General features: G+C 57.6%; 1 protein-coding gene across 2 annotated transcripts in view; it reads right to left on the bottom strand.

Moving 5' to 3' along the window:
• The window catches only part of PRDM16 (PR/SET domain 16), a 313,325-nt gene that overhangs the window by 191,112 nt on the left and 98,621 nt on the right, over positions 1-23,592 (bottom strand). For both annotated transcript variants that reach the window (XM_033114847.1, XM_033114848.1), the window contains exon 2: positions 19,614-19,963. In XM_033114847.1, coding sequence (XP_032970738.1) covers positions 19,614-19,963 — 350 coding nt within the window. The remainder of the gene's footprint in view (positions 1-19,613; positions 19,964-23,592) is intronic.

Genomic DNA, 23,592 nt, shown 5'->3' with positions numbered 1-23,592 from the left:
TAGGAGCCCTTGCCAGATCAATGATTAGTTTTTCTTGTCACGAGAGCCAAAACTTTCCCATATTTTTGACTAAGACATTCAAATGTCATTTGGTGGCATCCCCACTTACTCACCCAGTGCAGCACAGAGCGTTCCCTTCTGAGTCCATTTGGAATTCCCAAAGCACCCTGTCAGCAGGAGCTTCTGCCCCCCCAAGCAGACAGTGGGAACCGGGGGGTCGGTTGGAATGTCACCTCCCTGACCGTGGAAATGACGACCCTTACACTGAATAAAAACTTTAAAGCCAGTTTATGTGAACGGAAAACCAGTCCCAGGAAGAGCATGACCGATCCTCTCTCCGCTCGCCAAGACTTTCCACCTCTACGATGGGTCGTGGGCAGAAGCCACAACAGTGGGCAGGCTGGCCACGCTCCCACGTGTTATCTGGACCCCATCCTCCCCGCTTTGTCACAGCCCCAGGTTTGGACGGGGGCCGAGCTTCACCTCAAGGGCCCGGGACCTGCTCGGCCACCCAGCGGGCGGGTCACACACTCAACCCCTTTCGGCTGCACCGAGGGCTGTAGGGGAGGGTGGGAAGGGGTGCAGAGTGGCAGGAAGGACTCTCGTCCCCTGTCCACGTCTCTCCTATGGTCTCCTGAACACCTGCATTATGGCCTCAGGACAAACCTGGGGAGCCCCAAACGGGCTGCAGGCCAGATCCTTTGAATAAAGAAGGGACGACGATGCCTGGGCCGGGGGCTGTGTGGATAAGGTCACCAGCCTGGCCCTGAGCCCCCCGACAATGCCACCCCCAGATCCTCCCTCAATGGGATGGGCCACTCAGCACAAGTTTCTCTCCTGGTTCTGGGATGGACCAGGGATGCACATGCAGTAGGAGACCTCTAGAGGGCCGGGCATAGGACGGGCAGAGCCGGGCACAGCTGGCACTTGGGCATGTGGGAGTCTGAAGACCACACAGGTCCCCTGGGGAACCTTGTCATGGCAGGGAGCAAAGCCATCTGAGGGACCCAGAGGAAACTGCTCCAAAGAAAGAAGCTGGAAAAGGGGGTCACTAGCTCCTACGTAAGTTCTGTGTTCTCAGCCAGAGGGACTCTGCTGCCCAGAGGACACATCTGGCTATATCTGGAAACACTTGGGGTTGTCACAGCTCGGGGTGGAGGGTGCAATGGCATCCGTCACACTAACCGTCCTGTAACATCTAGGACACCACAGAATCCAGGTGGCACAAGCCACCAGGGCACAGCAGCCTTTGGGGCAGTCATTCCACCTGCCTTTTGGGTGACAGCTGAGGACAGAGGCCCTGACTTTGACGGTGGGACCCCCCACACCGCCAGGCTCGCTCACCGACTGCAGATAGCCATTCCGGGTCAGTCTCACTCACTCAGTGCAACAGCCCGAGTGAGAGGCCAGGACCATTTTCCAGACAGGCACGCTGAGGCGCCGTGGGAAGTGACTTCTCAGGGCCACCAAGGGTCTCGGGACCTCCCCGACATAAGGCCTCCAGGGGCCCACACCGTGACACGCTGTAACTGAATCTAAGACAACGCTACGGCCCCTGCTCTGAACTGCAAATGCCTTCACTTCCTCTTCAGAGCTGGGGATGGAAATGCACTGGCCTCCACGGAGCAAAGCTCCGCGTCTCTGCCATGAGCGCATGCCAAGGGCACGGCGGTGGTAGAACCTGCTCCTAGGAAGGAATCAGCTTAGGCCCCTACGACCAGGGGACTGGTACAGTAGGGACACTGGAGGGGTGGAATTCATTAAATGACCTCACAAATTTCTTTCCAAGTCATAAAAAGGGGATGACCAGCTTTGGGCTAGAACACTGTCTGGAACATTCTTTTGGACACTGCAAGCTAGCAGAGCTGGCACACTGGCCCCGTGCAGCCCGCCCACCTGCTGGAAGGGCTGCTCCACCCAGCGGGCACCCTTCAAGGTCTGGCTCCCAACTCTGCCTGTTTCCTCTCCTTTACGCTCTGCTGGCTGCGTTCACCTTCCTGGCAGCTGGCACACAGTGGGACACACAGGTGGCATGGACCTCCCGTGTGTGCCCGTGGGGACGGGCTCCCCCTGCAGAGGTGCCCCTACGAGACCTGAGCCGTTCCCTTTGCCCTCCTCTTCTGTGACTGGGCGTGTGGGGGATCAGGGCCTCAAACTCACGCTGCAAACGCGGTTTCTGGGAACCTTTATAAAGGATGGCTCCTCTGACGTGGCACCAGCACCTCGTCCCTAACTCCAACCTCTTCACCTGCCCGTGAGTCATTTCCCTGCTGCTGCTCAGGAAACAGATTTACTGTCCGAAGAAAAAGTAAATGGTACACCTGCCACTTCAGAAAACACCCAGGTCTCCACCCCAGGCCCGTGAAGACCTCTCTGGGGGCTAGGAGCCTGTCTGCTCGGAGATTTGGGCTGGGCTGGCTGCACCCCCAGGAGGTCAGCCACCTCCCCACGCCAGACACGCCCTAGAGTCCCCAGAGGGACTCCTCACTGCAAATGAATGTATGCTTGTCATGGCCCATGACACAGTGGCCTCTGCCGGAAAGGGCCCCGCTCTGCCCAGGACGCCCCCGGCTGTTTGCTCTCCCCCACATGGGGATAAATCTATATGGTAAAGTCAGAAAGCCTCGAAAACGCTTGGAGCGCTGCCACCTGTGGGGGTGAGGAGCTCATAAAGGTTTCGGATGGGGGATGTGACGCTTGGCCCCCCAGACACCTCGAAAGTGCCCAGGGTATGCTGCCTACACAGGCTTTCCTCCTGCGGGGGTACCTGGAAGGCCTGAGCCCTAGCGCGGGTGGATAGGAGGGACACACAGCCCCCAGAGGACAGTGGCAGAGCCAGATTCCATGGTGACAATCCGAAACAAAGCCCCAGCACCAGCAAAGCCCATTTCCATTTTGGAGTGCTCATGCAGGTGAGTGTGCCCGCTGGGACTCCTGCTAGTCTCACGACATCCTGCGGGCCCCTCACAGGAGACGGGACGCCGGGCCCGGTCAGTGAGGGTCAGTGGGCTCACACCAGCTCTGTGACCCCAGACATGGGCCCTGGTGAAGAAAACTGGACAACGGTGCCACACAGGGCCGTCGGTGACGGGAGGCTGAGGTGGGGTGTTGTTAACCGGTCCCCAACTCAGATTAACCCTGAGGAAAATGAACTGTCATTAAACAGCTGGTTAGGGCAGAGCTGAGCCCCGCTGCTCTTTCTGCAAAGTCCGGGCGTCAGTCCCTCTGAGTCCCCTTGGCACTCGGATCCGCATGTGGGGCTCACTAGCAGGACCCCGAGATTCAGCGGTTCAATGTGGCACATGCCGCATGTGTGCGGAGGGACTCTGAATAGCAAAGCAGCCACTGCACACGGGGGCAGCTAGGAAAGCCCGTCCTCAGCCCTGCAGGCGCGCCCAGCCCCCACGCCGCACACAGCACGCTCCTTTCCATGTCCGCCAGCCTAATCATCAGATTCCGCCTCGTTCTTAATCCTTATTTTCTTTAAAAAGTGGATTAGGAAAAAGCTCATCTGGAAAATTAATTAATGCGTGAATTCAACAAATATTTACTGAGCATAGCACTTTGTTAAGTATTTTTTATGGAAGCTGTAGTCCTCCCACTTTTTTTCTTTCTTTCCTTTTTTTTTTTTTTTTGGTCCAGTCGGGTTTCTGGCTGGTCTATTTCTGTATTTTATGGGTTTTATTGCTACTTCCAGTAATATTATTCTCATATTCAACAACGAGGATATATTTCTTGCATACACAATCAGAACACATATTAAATCTTTGAATTTTAAGTGGAGATAAAGAGAGCGAATGACCCAGTAGAAAACTGGGGGTCCGGCCCCCCGGGCCAGCAAGCTCCGGTAAGCAGGTGACATAGCCACGGTCTCCAGGGAACGTGCGGGGAGCACAGAGGGAGCTCTTTGGGGTTCTTGATGTGTGCCGGGCAATTGTGTCTGCTGTCACCCCACCGCTGGCACCGGCGATTATGTCCAACACCCCGCTTCCCGCCCTCCCCCGTTACTGGCTGTAGGTAAGTCTACCCTCCTAGGGCAGCCCCCGCCCCCAGCCAAACAAAGTGAGCTTGCCCACCCTCCCCGGGAAAGGGAGCAGAGCCTTTTCAAGGGCAGTGAATGGGGGCCTCATCTCGGCCGCATTGTACCCAGGCCGTCATTTCCTCTTTCCTTCTTTACCTCATTCAGGGCAGTTCTGACTTCAGCTAATTTGATCACAATCCCTGGGCCTTCCCAGTCCCAGCCGCAGAGCACACTGTCCGGGCGCCCAGCCTCCCCCCACGCCCCGCTCTCCAATTAGCCGACCGCTGGGCCTCCTGTCCCTCTCTTCTGCCTTCCTGCTGCCGCCCGTTTTTAACCATTTCCTTTGGAAATGGACTCCCAAGGAACTTCAGGGCCGTGCCCCCCACCCCAGGGTCAACAGGCCTGGTGATGGGCAGCAGAAGTCTGAGGTGCTCGCAGCCTCGCACAGGCTGGTCCACACACCTTTCCACCGCCTGCCCCACTCACAGACACAGGGAAATGACACAGACAGAGAGCCCGCCCCTGACACTCGCTCATGTCACCCCCACCTGGGTCTGCAGGGCAGCCGTCCAGTCCTCCTGGGACTGGGCACGGTGTGGCATCCAGGGAGTTCAGGAGCTCCGGGCACTGGTCTGCGGGGGCTCTCGTCTCCCGCTGCCTCCCTAGCTGCTGTGGGCTCGGTTTGGACCTGTCACTGCTGTGGTCCTGGCCACTACGTCTCTGAAGTGTTGACACGACGGTGTTTTACCCCTAAACCAATTTTTCCTGCTTGAAGAAAATGTTTTCAAAATCCTGCCAGGAGCAGGTGGAGTTCCTGTGCACTCCTGTTTCTTTCTATTGCAGGTTCACCGCGTGCGTGTGTGTGCGTGCACATACATGTCCACATACACGCATGCACACAGACGGGGGTGCCCAAAACAGGGCCATGGATAACGGGGTGTCTGTGGGTGGCCGAGCAAATTCTGCTATTACCTTCCAATGGAAAATGTAGGAATCGGCCCAAAATGCAAGCCCTAAACAGTCTCTTACAGCTGAGATGGGCGAGCACCTCTGTCATTAACCAGAATCCCTCGGGGGTCCCTGGTGTCCCACTCCCACTCAAGCACTGCTCCTCTCGGTGTCCCCTGAGGACACCCGGCCGGAGGTCGTGGGCACCAGCATCCCAGCACCAGTGTGGACCAGTGAGCACTGTCTTCTGTCACCCATGATGCCTGGGAATGACATGATCTATAAGGAGTCTGTTTGGGGGTGAATTATGTCCCCCCAAATTCATTTGTTGAAGTCTGAGCCCCACCACTTCAGCACGTGACCTCGTGTGGAAATGGTCGTTGCAGTGTGATCAGTCACGATGAGGTTGTCCTGGGGGAGGGGGCCCTCGTCCAACATGACTGGCGTCCTTATAGAAAGGGACACAGCTACGCCCGTGGGGAGAACCCCACCTGAAGATGATGGCAGAGATCGTTGGGTGATGCATCTACAAGCCAAAGATTTCCAGCAAACCGCCGCAGTCTGGAGAGGGCATGGCCCTGCCGACACCCTGACCTGTGGCTGTCACGCCCGGCCTCCAGGCTGTGAGCGTCAGCGTGCGAGTCTGAGCCGCCTGGTTCCTGGACCTTTGCGGGGACAGCCCTAGAGCCAGTGCAGGCCCGTGGCTTTGGGGGCAGAGGCCTTCTCCGCACTCTGTCACGTGCGCTGTATCCCAGCACTCTTCGTTGTCCCTTCAACTGAGGGCCCCTTCCATTGGTCTCTATGGAAACTGCTGGAGTGAGGACTCCCCAAGGCCGTTCAGGTGGCAACATTACGTGTTTGAAGCACCTCACCATTTCCTAAGCCCGGCGTCTGAGGGCTTGGATGGAACCATCCTGGAGATTGCTACCGAAGGCCCCCCGCCTGAGTACCTGGAAAAGCGCAGTGAACACACCGGGAACACGTTCCCAGGAGTGCCGCACAGGCGATGGGCAGGGAGCAGCTGGCTGCTGGCTTCATTTATCTCGTGACCACGACGACAGAACTCGTCAGAGATGAGAACGCCCGTCTTGGGGAACACAGCTTCCGAGGGGAGAGACCACAGGTCAAATGCTCGGGGACGTGCTGTCCGAGAGTTCAGATCCCACCGAAGAAAACCCTCCCGTCTGCTCTTCACGTACCCACATCTTGGAGATCGCAGGGTCCAGGGGCAGGACATGGTTGGGACGTGCCTTCAGGACAATTCATTTCAATTCTCTTGCAAGTGGGGAAACTGAGGCCCAGAGATGGGGTTGGCTTGCTGGGGTCTCCGCCGCATTTCACGAGCCTGAGCTGGCCCTCTGTCCACGGCACTGGCCACCCCCACACCACACCTCTGTGCCAGCAACATCTTAACAACCTGGAGTTTGTATCTTAGAAAACATCATGAAACCATCTGATGGTTAAAGGAACACACCAAAGAGGGTCAGGTGGCTGGTCTGTCCCTCACCTATTCGGCACGGGTGGCGTGTGACACGGGCCTGATTGCCACCAGGCAGGGGACACCAGGTAGTAGGTGTGTGCTCTCCTGGGATTTAAAGTCACTTTAAGATCAGGGATCCAGGAACGGGGCGCTGACACCCACGGTGCCAGGTGCCTCCTCAGCGTCTCCTTGAGCCTCCCAACGTCTCCCGTGTGCAGGGCCCGTCGTGTCCTGGAAACAGACGTCATGTTTGGAGCTGGGGTCCCACGCCCTCGGTGGCAGCTGCTCCATCAGCAGCATCAGGTACCTTCCTTAGACCAAGTTTCTTCTCATGTAAATGGACAGGATGGAGGCTCGCCAGGACGTCATGTGGGGGCAAGACAACACCTCCAGGGGAGTCTCCCGGTGGCCGTGCCCTGAGCTGTGCAGCCCCACAGCCATACCGGAGACGCGACAGACAGCTTGGAAACTGAGGACATGAGCACACCACAGAGCAGGGTGGCTGCCCAGGGAAGAGTGCTGCCTCTGTGATCCAGGGCAGCTGGAAAGCCCTCCTGACCTCAGCCTCCAGGGCACGGGGCTGTGTCCTCGGGCAGTGGGGCCCTCCACTGTGGGGGGACGCCTTCTTCGGGGACATGTGGCATCTGCGATGTGAATGGCCCCTGCTAAAGCCAGGAAGCCAGAGGAGCTGGATCTGGGCTTCCAGGCTCAGCTGCAGGCCCCGCAGACATGAGAAACCTTGTAATTCGCACGTGAGCTCGTCAGAGCCAGGAAGTGGGGGCGGCTGCAGAAGCAGATAGGAGCCGCCACCTGGGAGCAGGGCACTGTCCTTCACTGGTCCTAGTCCGCTCCAGTGAAGGCATTTGCCACCATCCTCCAGGGTGGAGGACCTGCCCAGGGGCCTTGGAAGTGGCTGTGACCAACGTGGAGGTTTGGGATGGGGAGTGGGTGCCCAGTGTCCTCAGGGCCACCCTGGGCCTGACCAGCTTGCTGTTTTGGGTTACCATATCTTTAATAGATTTTAAATTCCAATTCTGCTGTCATCTTTCAGGCTGAGAATGGGCCACGAGTTCCAGTGAGAGCCTCACATCTCCAGACGGGCGGGCTGTGGAGTTAGGTTCACTTTCTGACTCGGTCTGTGGGAGCGAAGCAAGCTCGGTGGACGTTTGGGAGCCTGGACCTGCCAGGTCTTCGCTAGGAGACTGGCAGAGACTCGGCCTCCTCAGGTCCTGCCAGGCCCGCCCAGGGCCAGCGGCTCCGAGCAGCCACCTGCATCCTCACTATTGGCCAGCAGCCCCTGACTGTGACCAACAGTCTAGACCCCGTCAGAGACTCTCCCCAAGGGCCACCTGCCTCACACCCAGCAGCCTGCAGCTTCAATGGCCACGGAGACCCTCCCAAAGGGCCAGGGCAGAGGCCGGGCCCCAGGCTGGGCTGAACTTGAATTTGCAGGCCGACTCCTCAGACTGGACAGCCCCCCTGCAGCGGGCTGCATGCCGCCTGTCCTCCGACAAGCTTTCAAGGCAGCTCAATGAAAGTTACCTCCAAGACCACATTTACAGAGAAGGAAAATATTTTGGCTTCAACATGGCAGCTCCTGTGATAATATTCATGGAGTTTCAAGGGTTTTATCAAACTGCAAGATAGACCCTTTCCATCCCATCCTCCTCACACGAAGCCTGCGTGTCGCGGCTCACTCTCCCCGAGGCACGGAGCCCACGCCCCCAGACACCAGACACGTCCACCTCTCAGGGCATCCAGCACCTTCCGAGTCCTCAGTCAGCTGGGGTGTGATGCTGGACCGGCAGCTTTTGTCGCCCCACCCTTTGCCCATCAGTCTGTCACTGGCTCTTTCTGCCACCGCTGGCTCAGGACTGAAGGGCTGTGCCAAAAGGCTGCAGGTGGCACCTCCTGGTAGGGAGTTGGGGCTTCTCAGTGGCCCTCTCCTCTGGAGATTTTCCTTGAGCCCCTGACTGGGCTTCCAAGGGCAGGACAAACACCCCAACTTCTGCTGTTTTCAGGAGAGCCCGACACATTGTCGGGGAGACCCAAGCGTGCTCCTTGGATCCCACAGATGAGGTCAAGGTCCCTTCTTCACCCACCACAAGTCTAAAGGGAAGCCTGATGCAGTGACGATGGCTGCATCCACGGCAGCACCCCTCCCCCAGGCCCTGACTTGGGTGCAGTGAAAAGCGTGCCTGGCTCACCATCCCTGAAAACCAGCCCTCACTGGGGACATCGGTGCTGTGGGTGGGGAACCCTCAGAGCCGAGGCTGCCGTCACCACGGGGTCTCCCTGTGGGACAGAGACGAGCCCTCAGCCTCTGTGAATAAATGAGCGTGATGTGGTTCCACCTTTACCTTGGAGGGCAGTCTGACGTCCCAGGATGTGCCCTGTGTGTCCAAGGAGCCTCTGACCCTGGCAGGCCTGGAACTTACGAATTTCCCGAGAGAGAGAGAAAGAGGAGACACAAGGTGGGGCGGCAGCACCGATACCTCCAACAGTCAGTCACCGTTGAAAGCTCAGACTTGAGAAAGGGTGTGCCGTGGTCCACCCCGGAGGACGGCGCAGGGAGGCGGCCGTGTGGGCAGCTGTGGAGAACCTGCGGGAGGTTCCACCTCAGTAAAATCAGCAGGCACACGTGGTCAGCATTCCTGGAGTGCCCGGGGGCTCAGCTGGTTCACCTGGCCGCCGGAAGTGACACACCTGGGCTGGGGCCATCGTATTCACGGTGTGAATAAGCTCCAGTAGCCAGAGTAACTGGAACCTTCCAGAAATGCACTCTTGGGAAGGTCCTCAGCCTCCAAGTGCTAGCGGTGTCTGGCCTAGGAGTGGCCTTTCCTCCCTGCCCACTGCCGAGGGACCCTGGCTCCAGGTTGGGGCAGACCCGGGAGCGGTAGCCCTGGATCTCAGAGGCCTCTCCGATAGGCCATTTTATTATCATTATTCCAGTCTGGCTCACCTTTTGAACCCAAGGTTTTATTTGGGCCCTGAAGGAGCCCAGGGGAGGAGCCTTGGCCACCTTCCCCAGGCTCGGCCACCCTCAGTCCGCCGTCCTCTTTGGCAAACACCTGGCTCGCCCCTTCACCTCCCATGGCCATTTACAGCTGACACCCCGTGGGCCCTGAGGTGCCTGGAGGACGGGGAGGAGCCAGCCAGGCCTCCAGCCTCGTAATCCCCTGGCCACCTCCACTCTTGGCAGCGCTGTTTCGGCCTCCGCTGAGCGCCGGGCTGAAAGGAGGCTGATAAATTAGTCTAGAGGGAAACAAGGCGCTTCTACTTGTAAAAGGTCATTGCGACTTTGTTCTGGGTGAGGGTTTATCTCGGCTGCCGCAGGGACAGACAATGCCTGGGGCCTCAATGGCAGAAATCTTAGCTCGGCTTGTGAAATGCCTGTGCTGATAAGCCAGAAGGGACTTTAGAGAGACCCAGATGGGACAGGAGTGGATGGAGGTATTTTCGAACATGATTGAACAGGGGATGACACAATGGGATGTGCAATTAAAACTGGGCATTAGCCCAGAAGGAACAAGCACAGTCTGAGAGCCAGACAGTGGTGGCCCCGCGCCCTGCCCTGGCTGGTGGGGGGGGGACAGCCGGGACAGGGTCAAGGTCTGGCCCAGGAACGTCCCGGGGAGGCTGGCACCATTCTTCAAGCCAACTCCCTGGGAACACAATCACACATGTCACAGGTGGTCAGGGCCAGGTGTCCTCCTGCCCACAGGCTGGGCACACAGGTGAGCTGGGACAGGCGCACTGGCTCCCGCGATGATAACACAAGGCCACCTCGGCGTAGCATCTTCCCTTTGGGAGGAGGAGACGCCACCAGATACACCAAGGTGCATCCTGTCAGCCGATTTAAAAAGTCACTTTTAGGCCACAGTAGTCACCACATTCTAGACAATGTGAAAAGCAGGGTAGGGGCCATGGGGAACCTGGACGGCGTGGGAGGACGCCAGCTGTCACCACCCCTGCTGGCCTTCTGAGGAAGCCGCCCTGGGCTGACCCGGCCTTGATCAGAGAAACCCACCCCACCTTAGAGCCCGGCAGGGCCCCCCGCAGAGCAGGAGACGGCAGCCACTGGCCCTCGGTGGGCCTACGAGCAGCTGTGTCACCCTGGTTTTTGGCTGAGGCTGAGGTGGCCTGTGACACACTGAGAACACATTCCTAACCCGGGAGTGATCGGCACTCAAAAATTCCCAACTCGAGAGAAGCCCTGATAAGCAGACAAGGCCCAGCCAGGAGCTTCACGCCCTCGTCCCATGACCCAGGGAGACCTTTTATGGCCTGCTACCGCTGGCCTCTCGTCTGGCCCAGGGGGAGGGAGGCCCACGGAGGAGCGGGGTGGCAGGACGGCCAAGACCGTGCTGAGGATCCCCAGGGAGCTGCCTGGCCAGTAGCTGCCACCCTCAGGACAGGCTGCCCTCCTGGCCCGGTCTGCACCCGGCGAGGCCTGTGGCTGGGAAAGTACTAGAAATAGAAACATTGCCATGTAAGTGAGCAACACTGCAGATGCTTCAGTCTGAGCAGGTGGGTCCCCCGGAATGTGGGGTCAGCTGGTGACAGCACGGGCGTAACCCGCGAGCAGCCTCACCCGGCGGCCGTGTGGCTGCAGGCAGAGGAGGCTGTCCGTCTGTGTCATCCCACGCCTTACTCATCCCCACGCCCCTGGAGATGCCAAGGGCCGGGCCGTCACCAGAGGATATGGCGGTGGAGGGCTGGGGACTGCTCTGCGGGGGACCCCAGGGGGACCCCAGGGCAGTGGGGCCGGCTGAGTCCCTACTGTCAGTAAGAACTGGCCTCACGAGTGACAGTGGCAACGGGCAGGGCAGAACGACATCGCCCTGAGCCTGTGCCAACCTACCATGTGACCTGCGGGACACCCTCCCCTCTCTAGGGCTCAGGGTTCCCACCTGCACAGTGACGGGGAGAAATGGTGATGCCCCAAGTGGTTTGCAGGCATAATACGAACGGTCGGTGCCTGGGACCCCCACCTTGGCCATCACCACCATGCCCTCAGGGAGGGCGTCACATTGCTGGCCAGTCTTGAGGGTGCCACCCACCCAAACAGAGCAGTGCTGACACCAGCTGTATGGGGTGTGGGTGGCAGGAGCCCCTCGCTGGCCTCACCTGATACCCAGAACTCCGCAGTGGGGCCCCCAGGCTGCTCCTGGCACCCTCAGCTCCCCTTTCCCGTTCCCTTTCTCATCAGTTACCCCTACCCCCACTTCTCACTCCGTGCACTTGGCCCTGACAAGGTCAGTTAAGGAAGGTTCTGTTGCGGGGTAGCCAGTTAGTTCAGTTGCTTAGAGCGTGGTGCTACTAACACCAAGGTTGCCGGTTCAATCCCTCATGGCCACTGTGAGCTGCACCCTCCTTAAAAAAAAAAAGGTTCTATTGCTATCTGTCCTCACACCTGTAGGAAAATGTCTCTCTGGGCTCCGGCAGGTGGTATGGGGGGCAGGGAGGGTCAAAGGGAGCCCCTGTCAGAGGCCTTGCACCCCAGTGGGGTCCGCCCAGTGCCCACTGTGTCATTGCTAATTAAATGCAGATTCCTGGGCACTCAGGGATTCTAACCCAGCAGTAAGGTGGAGCCTGAATCTGTACTTTGAAAACGCCCTGGCCAGCCTCCATGGGACCCAAGCCTGAGCTGGACAAGATTCCCTTTTAGACTGGGGGTCGGGGGGTCCCGACTCTGAGCCTTATAAGCAGACTCCCTGGGATGGGCCCCGCGTGGTTCTCGTCTGAACATGTCTCTGCCCCCAGCTGGGCCCTGGGTGTCCTGGGACTTCGGCTCTACTGATGGCTGTCTCTGGGGTCCTGAGAATCTCGTGCTATAAATAGCAGGGGCACCCTCGGGGTGACCAGTAAACGCCCTGCCAGGCCCCACTGCGGTTTACAGGGCTGGGGCATGAGACCCATCTCCAAACGGGACAATGAGAACCATGTAGAAAGAGTCTCATTCGGACTCTGTGCAGCGCACAGTAGGTGCCCAGTTACTGCTAGCCCAGCCCGCCCTGGTCTCAGGAGTCCTGCCCACACCAGGTGCCTGTGTTCTTTTCCCAAATGTGTAATCCCTATTTTTCTTAAGGAAAAAAAGAGAGAAAGGGAGGAGACAGGGAAGAGGAAAGTGGCCCCTTCTCCAGGGGAAGGCCGATGGCCCCCTGAGGAGCAGTGATTCTCCCCTGTCCGTCTCGGGCCTGTCTTCCTTCTGACAACCTGATGCTATTTTCCAGGTGTCTGGTTCACAAGCAGCCCTGGTCCAGAGTGAGGGTGGGTTTGGTTGTCACTGTGTGTGTGTGTGTGTGTGTGTGTGTGTGTGAGATGTGGAGGGTAAAATACCATTTAAGAGGTTGGTATTCATGGACATCTCTAGAATATGAAAAGAAAATATTTATTTCCTTTTTCGCTTGTGAATCAGATGCTCTATTTAAAGAAAGTCCCCTCTGCTGGACTGCAGCTGAGTTATTACCCCTTAAGGAAATAAAGGCGAACTCTGAGGAGGTATTCTTAGTCATTCTCTCTCCTTTTTTCTAAAATTCCTTATATACCCGCGCTTCAGAGCTTGGCCTAAGATAGTGCAGGATTTCATGGCATTCTCGGGCTAAAAACGTCTGGACCTGATGTCACGGTGTTCGGGAGGGATGGGCGAGGATTTGCCGTGGCTCCTCCACTGCACCGTAGTGGTTCCTGGGGAAGATGGCCTGCGGGGCGTCTGCACCGCCGGGCCCTCCACACATGCACCCCGGCCATCTCCAGCTCTGCTCTGTTCCCACAGGTCTGCGTCTCTGCTCAAATCCCATCCCGACTGGAGGTCCCAAGTGCATATTGCCTGGGAGTTGTTTCCGCAGGTGCAAACATGCCTTCAGCGGCGCACTTACAATTTGGGACTTTTCTGAATGTACCTTATGCCTTCTAAACACCATTTGGAAAATTATCACAAGGAAAACAAAACAACCCTGAGATGTCTCTAGGCCTCAAATATAACTCCAGGCAACCCAGTCAAGGGCAGGTCCACCACCCGGCAGAGGCGCCGCAGCCAGGAGGATTCTGGGAGTCCGATCCCGTGGGGGAGGGGCGCAGCATGATGGTCCCACACATGTGTCCTGGTGCCGTCAAGAAAAAGGATGGTCAGGATTCGGGACTGAGAACACCAAGCCCTATGTCATGTGGTTATCAGACCAGCAGGAAACCCAGTCCCGGGCATTTACAGGTAAGACTGGCTCTGCCCTCCTCCCCCAGCAGCTGGCACTGTTGGCATGACCACAGTAAACACAGTAAGATGGTCTAAGAGCTAAATAAACACTAGCAAGGTGCCCCCTCCCCCAGGCGTGCCAGCAAAAGCAGGTGGCCACGGTGGATCCAGGGTGAAGGACACACACAAGAGGCTGACGTGTGAGCCGTGCACGGGGATGTGTGAGGAAGTGTGCAAGCATGGCACGGAGCACGGACACACACTGGTCACCACAGCAGCACTGTTCACTGAGTGACCGAACACCCAGCAGCCATCCCCAGTGGTCCCACTCTCCTCTCTGGACCCCACTGAGGACAAAGCATGCTGGGAAGGCGGTGGCAGGTCTTTTGGAAAACCTCTGCTCAGCACCCTGCCAGCTGTCCTGCCAGCCTGACCCAGGGCAGGAGGTCTAGAAGGACCCTCTGCTCTTTCCTTCTAGATTGGCTGTGCTGACCCGAGTACACATCAAATTTCCCAGTGTGCAGGTGAGTTTGTCAGGACTTTTGCTTCTAAACCAGGACTGTCCTGGACAAACAGGGATGGCTGGTCCCTCTACCTGGCCAAAGCCTGGTGTGCCTGGGGTGGGGCCTGGGCACCTGTAACTCTAATGCTCCAGGGACTCCAATGTGCGGTTAAGGTGAGACCATGGGTCTAGACCTCGGCCCTCAGGTCTTAGACACCCAGAAAAAAATGTGAAGAACGAGAGTCCTGACTTTCAATACCAACATTCACATTTTTCTTTGCAAACTTTGAGAGAAGAGGAAAGGTGCTGGGTGAGCGTGTGAGAGGGTGAATGCCTGAGGAGGAGAAGGGAAAGGAAGCTTGTTCCTCACGGACACCTGAACCTGGGACAGGAGGCCACAGTACTGCCGCTCTGGACACCCTGGGATGCCCCTGCCTCGCCCAGCCAGGCCTGGAAGCGTGCCAGGAAGCAGAGGCTAGCCGCACCCTAGGAACTCCGAGCAGATCTGCCCCCCCCAAACACACACACCCTAGGCGCTGAATTTCAGCCCTTGGGACCTGGAATGCTTTCTGGGAGTTTGGAGAAGCCAGTCTCGGTGCTGCGTTTTCATGCATGTGTCACAGGACCTTTGAAAGTCCTGTGATGCGTTCTGTCTGGGAGATGTTAGAGTCTGAATTCCCATGGCAGTTAACACCCCAGTGTCCCAGGGGACCAGACACCCATGAGCTTCATCACCATCCTGCCACTTTGGACCCAAAATAGGCCCCAAACTCCCTCCCATTTTAAGGATCCCCAGCCCTGCCTAGGAAAAGAACGCATCGCTTTTCTAAAAATGCATGTGGGTGGGTGAGCACACCCAGAGATTACTTCCGCTTACACAGGCCTTTCTTCAAGGTCGGTGTCCTGGACAATAATTTAATCTCACATTCACATAAATGTCCCTGAGAGCGCAGAGCTGGGGGAGCTTTCTCCTGCAGCATCCCGTACCCTGGCCTCTTGGAGTGCCCTGGCAGCCCACAGGCGTGGGGTGGTGGGTCCTGCCCCTGGTCAACAGCTCCCATGGGCCCCGGGACCCTGGAGGAGCCGGCTTGGGGGCTACACTGGAGAATCAGGCAGCCTGAGGCCTCGGGCTACTTCCCCAGGACCCCAGAGCTTCCCACAGGCCCTGGCCCAAACCCAGCCTGTTTATTGATTGAACAAATGAACACGGGTATTAATACTCAGAAACTAAAGCCAAGGGGATCAGTAGTACACGTGAGTCCATTCTTCAGATAATTGAAACCCCATCATTCATGTGAACATTTTCCAGCAGCTCCTTAAACAGGCAGAGGCACCATTCAACAGACGATGTGCCAGTCACAGGCTGGCAATGCTCTCGGCACCGGGCAGCTACCTGCTTTTTGAGGAAGACAGTCACTCAACCAAGAAACAGGCAGAACACAGGCACTTCCCATGTGGAATGGTGTCTGTGGTCTTGGGGGGCCTGGCATGGCTCTGCCCCCACCCCCCGTGCAGACCCCATAGCTGTTGGTGGGTACACAGCTGCAGGGCCAGGCATGGGGGCAGATGGCATCTCCGAGGAGACTACTTCCACAGCCCATCTCCTTCTGGGCTGTCACTTACAGCCATCTCTTAATTAGCTAAATAAACAGCACAATGATAAATGTCATGATTTACTCAACAAATGATCAAAATCATTGTGGTTTTTTTTTCAGACCCCAGGGCAATAAAATGCAATCATGGGGTGATTTATTCTAGGCAGGGTGAGTGGTAGCTGCGACAGCAGGCAGGCCAACGGTCTGGGTGGAGGGGGGCCAGGAGTTCTGGTGTCCTCCTGGGCAGGGGGACAGACCACCTCTCTTCGAGATGGAGCCCAGGGGCCATGTCCACTCACCCCAGCACCCATCTGTCCCCACAGACATGGCTGGCCAGGTTGGGGTTTGAGGGAGACACTTTTGACATGGGGTGTGTTTTCTTCCAAAACGACAGGAATCACTTTCCGGTGTGCCCCCAAAACACTCAGGAGAGGGGAGGTTTAGAGTCAGTGAACGTCCTGGACGCACGCGTGGGGAATACAGAGGAAGAGAATCGGGCCTATCGGCCATGGAAGGAGGACAGGTTTCAGTGATGAACAGCATGAGGAGGCCCGGGCCAACCCCCCCATTCCCGCCTCGCTTAAGGAAAAGAACATGAAATGAGGATGCCCCCACCACCTGGAACCTGAAGGTCGCAGGTCATCCGAGTTGGCCCCAGCAGGGGACTGAGGCGCTTTTGCTAGAGGGGTGAGCCACCCTGAAACAGTCTTTCAGGCAATGCACCGGGTACAGCCAGACAAAAGGAAACGGCCATTTGATTTTAAGCCAGGCCTCCGAGGGACGCCTTGCTGTGTCTGTGGGGGGTCCCTCGTGGGCCGACTCCCACCCGACCGACAGGAGGAACCAGCTCCGAGCTCGCACGGTGCACAGCGCCTGCTCCCCACCCGCAAAGGAACCTCCTCGGGTTCCTTTGGTCATCTTTGCTGAGATGCCATTACCTGTTCTCTGTCAGTAACTGAATACCGTGTAAATGGCAATAAAATCACATTACCCTGATGTATAAACTTAATTACCAGCGCAAGAGCGAACAGCTACACGTAAAATTCGGGACCGTCGCAAGATGATTGCGCTCGAGTCTTGTCCCTGGGGCCTGCCGTGACAGCCCGGTTCTGGCCCCACGCACTGACACCGGTCTAGTTACTGTCTGCACCTGGCTGCCTGCTTCGGGCCCAGCTCACAGCCGGCCGAGGCAGAGCGTCTGCAGGAGCACAGACGGGACAGGTGGCATAGCCAGACCACCTGATTTGCCTTAGTGACTCGGGGATTCACTGGAGGACCCCCTGTTGTCCGGAACCACAGGAAGATCGGGGCTCCGGAGCCTGGATTTTCCCGCCAGACCTGGGGACTGTACGGACGGCACATAACTGGGAAGGTGCTCCGGCGAGTCGCCTCCGTCGCCCGAGCTGCCTGTCGTCCTTGAGAAAGACACGGAAACAAAGCGAAACGGCAGCATCTTTCAGGAGACACATGGAAATTCCGGGGAGGCTGCTTACGGAGCAAGATGGCAGCTTTCTGCCCCAACGGCCCACACGGAGGCCCGGGGAGCCAGGAAGACACCACCTCGAACTTATGGTCTATTTCAGGCAAAAGTGGACTCGCCCTGAGTTTTCAGGATGCCTGCTGCCTCCTCCCCCTCCGTCCCCAGGGAGGCGGTGGCTTCTTGTCCAATCCTGCCACCAGCTCTCCACTGCAATGATGACGCAGACAACTGCTCCCAGCCCGTTTGCTGGAGGCCACAAAGCCCAAAGACGGATCACAAAGCAGGTAATCGGTGCCTGAACTCGCAAAGAAAACAAGGTCAGACGAGATAATGTCCGTGTGTCTGGAGCACTATTTGAGGACGTTGGATGGAGGGCAAATACTTCTAAGTGCTGGCATGAAAGGAAGCTGTCAGGTCACGACCGCGGGACAAAGCCTGCGGCCGAGATGGGAGGCGCGCCGTGTGGGGAGAGCGTTCCCTCACGTACGCGGAGAATAAATAATATTGCAAAGTCAACAGGCCCAGGCAGATAACAGCCACGGCCTGTACCAGGCCTGGCACCTAGCAAGCAGCGGCGATATGGGCCATTTCTTTAAAAAAGAGCAAACAGAAACCCATATCAGAGCAGACAAGAACAAAGTCGCCTCAAGGTCATCCAACATGCTACCTAGAAGGTTCGTTTACCCTTCAGCGTCTAAAAGCCCCCTATTAATTAAATAGTCCAGACTTTTCTGAGTGTCTCAGACAAACACCTTTAAATTCCTCTCCCAAACAGCCAGGCAGAGAAGGCCAGGACAGGCAGTGTCTGCAAAATGCCATCTCACAGCCGAAACCACTTACCTGTCTGGTGTCGCCAAATGCTCTCCTTGGTCCCAGGAGGGACGTCCCTATGGGCCATGAAAGAGCGTGCAGTGTGGCCCCAGGACGGCTATAATCCCAGGCTCCCTTCACTGCCTGCCTCGCCTTGCTCCCAGGCTCCTGGCGGGTCTGCTCTGAAGGTGACCCCCATGTCAGTGGCACACAATGAGTCTGCCCCTGGGGACGGCGGGATTGTGCCCAGCTCACACACCCCGCCTCACCTATCGGTGGCTGCCATAATTTTGGAATGTGGAGCTCCCATTCCTTCGTCCACCTGGTCAACCCACTTTGAAGCTAAACCATCTAAAGAGCTGGCACCCAGGCCACGAGTTTCTGTGTGCCCCAATGTCCACACCTGTGTGCTACCAGACCACACTTCACCCGCCTGCCGGGGAGTGGAAGGGTCCCAGTGTTCAGGGCACCCCTACCCCCGTCTCCTTGTGAAGGAGGGAAGGTCTCGGTTCTGCCGGGCTGTGGCAGCCCCAAACACTGAAGTTTGGGGCCCTGCCCGGAACCACTAAGAAGCTGGGGGAGTTGGCTCCCCTGACCCTCACTGCCCTGGTCCCTGGCCATACAGGGTCCTCCTCCTAGAGCTGTCCTCCATCCCAGCACTTTGAAAGTTGCAAAACACCCAGAAGTAATCTGGGTTTGCACCTGCATTTTCCACCCAAGGAGGGCCCCTGCTGGAACGCCACCGAGGACCGGCTATGCAGGCCGGCAGAAAGGCCAGGACCTGCGGGGACAGTGCTTCTGTGGGGCCTGTGGTCCGCAGGTGACCACCCTGAAAGGCCCCCAGGCTGGGGCCCTGGTGGCCTGAGCAGGACACCTCTGAGGGAGGGACGCCTTCGGGGACGTCAGCACCCCTCACTAACGTGCTTCCGTCTGCTCTGCTGAACATACACAGGTTCCACAACCATCGAGACGGGCCCAGGTGGCTAGTGAGATCTCACCACAGATGCCCCTCTCTGGCAGGATGAGACTGTGCCCGCTTATCTGAGACATGGGGGCTCCTCTCAGGGAGCTGGCCGACAGGGTGTGGTGACGGGAGGCCCTGGGTTGGTGTGCACAGGGCACCTGGGGGCAGCACGGCCGCCAGGCACATTCTAGGAGCCGCCTGCCCTGTGCTGCTCCCGCCAGGAGCTAGCCCCACCCCCACCCCCCACATGCAGATTTCTCTCGAGTAGACTCCTGTTCTGGGACATTCCATTAATCTCTGCTGTTCTGCTGAGATTGCAGCCTTGGCACCTAAGATCCAGACGGGAAGCGTCTTAAGACATGAGCTCATTAAAGACACATTTCCGGGAAGAGAGCGGGCACAGCCTATGGGGGCTGACAGGCGTCCACGAGGACCTCTGACGCTTTCAGAGTCGCGTCATGCGAGCTGCAGGATAAAATAAGCCTGGGAAATGTGACATTCGAACGCTCTCTCCGACCGAGCCTCTCGCCTGGGGCAGCGCTGCTCAGCCGGCTTTATAAATAGATGGAACACAAGACAAATGGCCGTGATCAATCACGCTAACACGAACATGCTCACCTCCCATCCAAAGTGGGCCTCTTTCAACGTGGCCCGGGGCGCCACCATGTAGGGGCCAAACCTCTCCCCGGCTTCCATCCTCTTCTTGGCCCAGACCCCCAGGCCGGCCCCAGGGATGGAGGACTCGCGGAGCTCGAAGTCCGGCGGGATGGGGATATCCTCGGGGATGTAGACGGGGGCCTCGTAGGGCGAGCCTTCCTTGGGGGTGAAGTCCTCGCTGGTGGGGAAGGGGGACGCCGGCCCCACGGGGATGGGGGACATGATGCTGTCCTCAGTCTCCTCCTCTGCACTCTCGCCAGCCAGCAGGTCCGGGTCCGGCTCATACATATTATTTACAATGTCACCGTCACCTGAAGGAAACAATGTAGCGTCAGGCTCAGCAGCACACCTTCCCCAGTGCACGAAGCTCAGGGACCACCTGGGACTGGGGCAGAATAGGAACCAAGGGGTGCCAAGAGGCCCAGAAGTGGCCCAGGAGACGGTACCTCTGCTCGCTCTGAGCCGAGCAGCTCTCATCCACGTTAGAGGAGCCCAGAAAGGCGATTCCTCCAGCTCCCTCAGGAACCAGCACGGACCCCGCAGCGTGTCTCCTGCAGCCCCGTGTATGCACCCGAGGACCTGTCTGCCCCTTCTGCTTTGGGACAGCGAGGACAGGAGCCGCCCATGCTCCACAAGTTTGGGGACATGGAAGTTGTCACATGGGGCACCCAACCTGGGGCTGATGGTGAAATACACGTTCTGGAACCAACCAGAATGTGTCTGTAGCCTTGGGAGTTAGGAGATGGGGACACAGCCCAAGTTCTTGGGAGGACTCAGTATCTGGATTCCTGTGAAAACGCTCCGACCCTGGGCCGCGCTGGGCCCTGGGAAGGGGTCCTGAAAGTTCCCAATGACGTCATGGCAGACAGGGACAGAAGCCCGCTGAGGTCACGGGGCTGCAGCTCACAGCACTGAGTGGGAGGGTGGTTGTGCATCGGGGTTCATCGTGAGACACAGTTGGTGCCAAGATAGTGCCACGTGGACATACACCAGAGGCTGGCCTTAGGCAGGGGTGGCCTTATCACCAAAGAGGTGATCAAAAGTGGGCTGGGGAGGGGTAGGGAGAGCAGGGGCTGGCTCACGGCCCACCCAAAGAACGACCCAAAGAGACAGGTGAATGTTCACAGCAATTCACCCATGATCCCCCAAAGGTAGAAACAACCCATCACCAGGTGTGAGGTGAACGAACATGGTCCCTCCACGCAGGGCAGTCGTACTCAGCCATGAAAAGGAGGTTCACTGCCACGTGGCTGGGCCCTAAGAACACAGGCCGAGTGACAGAGGCAGACGCAGAAGGCCACGTGTCGTATGACTCACTTTACATGGAATGCCCAGAAAAGGCAAATCCATAGAGACGGAGCCGGGGTGGGCTGGGCAACAGGGAGCGAGCGACCACTTAATGGGTGTGGGTCTCCTTTGGGGGAGAAAACGTTGTGCAACTGGACAGAGGTGGTGGGCACGCGGCCTGGTAAGTGTGCTACGTGCCACAGGACTATTCACTTCAAAGAGCTCATTTTATTCTATTATGTGAATTTCACCCCAATAACATGTAAAAGTCAGAGGAGGGGGTAGGAGCAGAGGGGGGAGGAGGGAGGATGGCTGGCTCCCTGCTCCAGCCTGCTGACCTCGGATCTAGATGCTCCCGCCTAAGTCCCTCAGACTGTGCTGGTTTGCAAACCTGTAAAAGTGACCGGGCCTCTGTGGTCACTTTGGCCCTTGTCTCGCGGCCCCTCCCTGCTCCCTGCCTGACTTTGGCTGGTGAAACAAAAGTCTCCACGGAGACGGGGACTTTTAAGTACGCGAAAAATGCCTTCAGGTTCCTCATGCTGGTTGCAAACAGATCTGCTTGAGAAGTAACAAAATGTTTTCTTTCAAAAGAAAGCAAAGTCTTGGAAAAAAAAAATCATGGGGATAACACTTATTTAATTTAGCAGCATTCACGGAAGTAATTATTATGTTTTAAGTGGCCAACGGTTCCTTTTTAATTGACTGGTAGGGTCCTTTCAAAAATGCAACAACAGAACTGCAGCCATTGCCCCCTCCGCCCTAAGGATCTAAAGTTGTTTAGGTTTGAAAGAACTCCCCCGTAAACCTCTAGCAACCGTGTGTGGCGTGAAGGTAAATCACGAGGGGGGTGATTAAGGTGCCACCTCATTATTGGAACTGCACGGAGCTCACACACAAAACCACAAAATCGGGTTGGAAGCTGCATCCCGCCCCCCACTCCCCCCCCACCCCACGCATGTCCTGAACGCCTCAAAGGTGTGATGCCTTTGCCTCGGGACAATGAGGAATTAGAGCGGCCACTTGTGTGGGTCTGCCAGCACGCAGTGTCCCCATGCATGCATGTGTGTCTCAGGGCTCCTTTATTTCGGATTATTTTTTCTTTTTCTTTTTTTTTTTTGAATTCTACTTCCCAAAACGCCTCACCTACTGGAGGAAAATCAACACTTGAAGGGCATGTTTAATTTACTGGCCGAGCAAACAGCTTAGGAGAGAGCGGTGGTGTTTCCTGCTGATTACAGGAAGCTGTGCTCTGCCGGCCCACCCCCTCCCCTGCCCCGGTGGGCACAGGGTTAAGTGATTGCCCGAAGCTCCAGGAAAAGCAAGTCTCCATTCTGCTGCCCCCATTGCTGGGGGGAGAGCCCTCTTCCTTCAAAGGTGGGTGACAGGAGGCCTAATTACTGTGCAGAAAACATTTGGAGAAAATGAGGCTCCGCGAGCAGCCCCGAGGCCCTGGAGAAAGTGGATGGCTGCTTGGAGGCCGCCAGAGCCGGGGGGCAGGCCAGGCACAAATTGTCCTGCTCCCCAGGGTCCTTGAGGGACCATTCTTCCTCAGCTCTGCGCTCCAGCCAGCCTGGGAGGTCGCTGGCCCAGGCAGGAGCCCCTCTGCCCTCCGCCCTGGGCTGGACACATTTCCCCCGACCCCCGGCCCTGGCTCCCCAGGCCCCATGACAGCAGGTGCATGTCCCGTGGCGCCCTCTCAGAGGTCAGGATGCACAGCCAGGAACACAAGCTTTTATGACTTTGGAAACAGGCCGTGCGATACTGTGTGATTTACTGGGCAGGAGACCTCAGGTCCTTTATTTAGGTTTTGTGGTGGTTTCAGGCGTGGGGCTCATGACTGAGTCCATCATTCCTAAAAGTTCTTTTGGGAGACCTACCAAGATAATAAAAGCAAGGAGGAGAGAAGAGGAGGGGAGGGGAAGAGAGGGGAAAGGAGGGTAGGGGAGAGGAGGAGAGAGGAGGAGGAAAGGGGAGGGAAGGGGCTGGTGTAGAGGTGCCCGTCCCCATGAGGCTGGTGGCCGAGTAAGCAGTGTCCCGGGAGGGCAGCCACTCGGCGTAAAGACCACCAGCCCCTTCCCGGAAGCTCCAGCTCCTGGCAGAACTGGGCAGATTTAAGCCTTGTTCCTCGGCCGGGCAGAGCAGGAGGGGCTTTCTCTGAGTGTTTGCTCCAGTTAGTCCTTTATTGTGTGGTGGGGAGAACCACTTCAGGGGAACCATTCAACCTGCCGGCCCCACTGCGGCAGGAAAATCGCCCCATGGGGGGGAGGGAGAGCAGGGGGCTGGAGTGTAGGTGTGTGTGTGTGAGTACCTGAACGAGTGTGTAAGTGTGAGCACAGGTGTGAGTCTGTGTACAAGTGTGTAAGGGGAGGCGAGGGAGTCCTGAAAATCCAGCCACGGCGACCTCAGCCAGCCCCTTGCCTCCACAAGGCCCTGCCCCCTGGAGACCCCCGGAAGAAGGGAGAGGAAAGCCCCCTTGTAGGGACTGGGAACAGCAGTGCGGGGCAGCCTTACCCTTCCTCCTTCAAGCAGGAGGCAGTGGGGTGGTGCTTGGCTGCCCTCCACGATGGGCCGCGAGCATCCCACAGGGACCCCGAATGCCAGCCTGTGACATCCTCACACTGCCAGCAGGGCCAGTGGAGGGACTGGAGAACTC

Source organism: Rhinolophus ferrumequinum, chromosome 9, assembly GCF_004115265.2.
Source record: "Rhinolophus ferrumequinum isolate MPI-CBG mRhiFer1 chromosome 9, mRhiFer1_v1.p, whole genome shotgun sequence".
NCBI classification, from domain to species: Eukaryota; Metazoa; Chordata; class Mammalia; order Chiroptera; family Rhinolophidae; genus Rhinolophus; species Rhinolophus ferrumequinum.
This window is presented reverse-complemented; position numbering and strand designations above follow the sequence as displayed.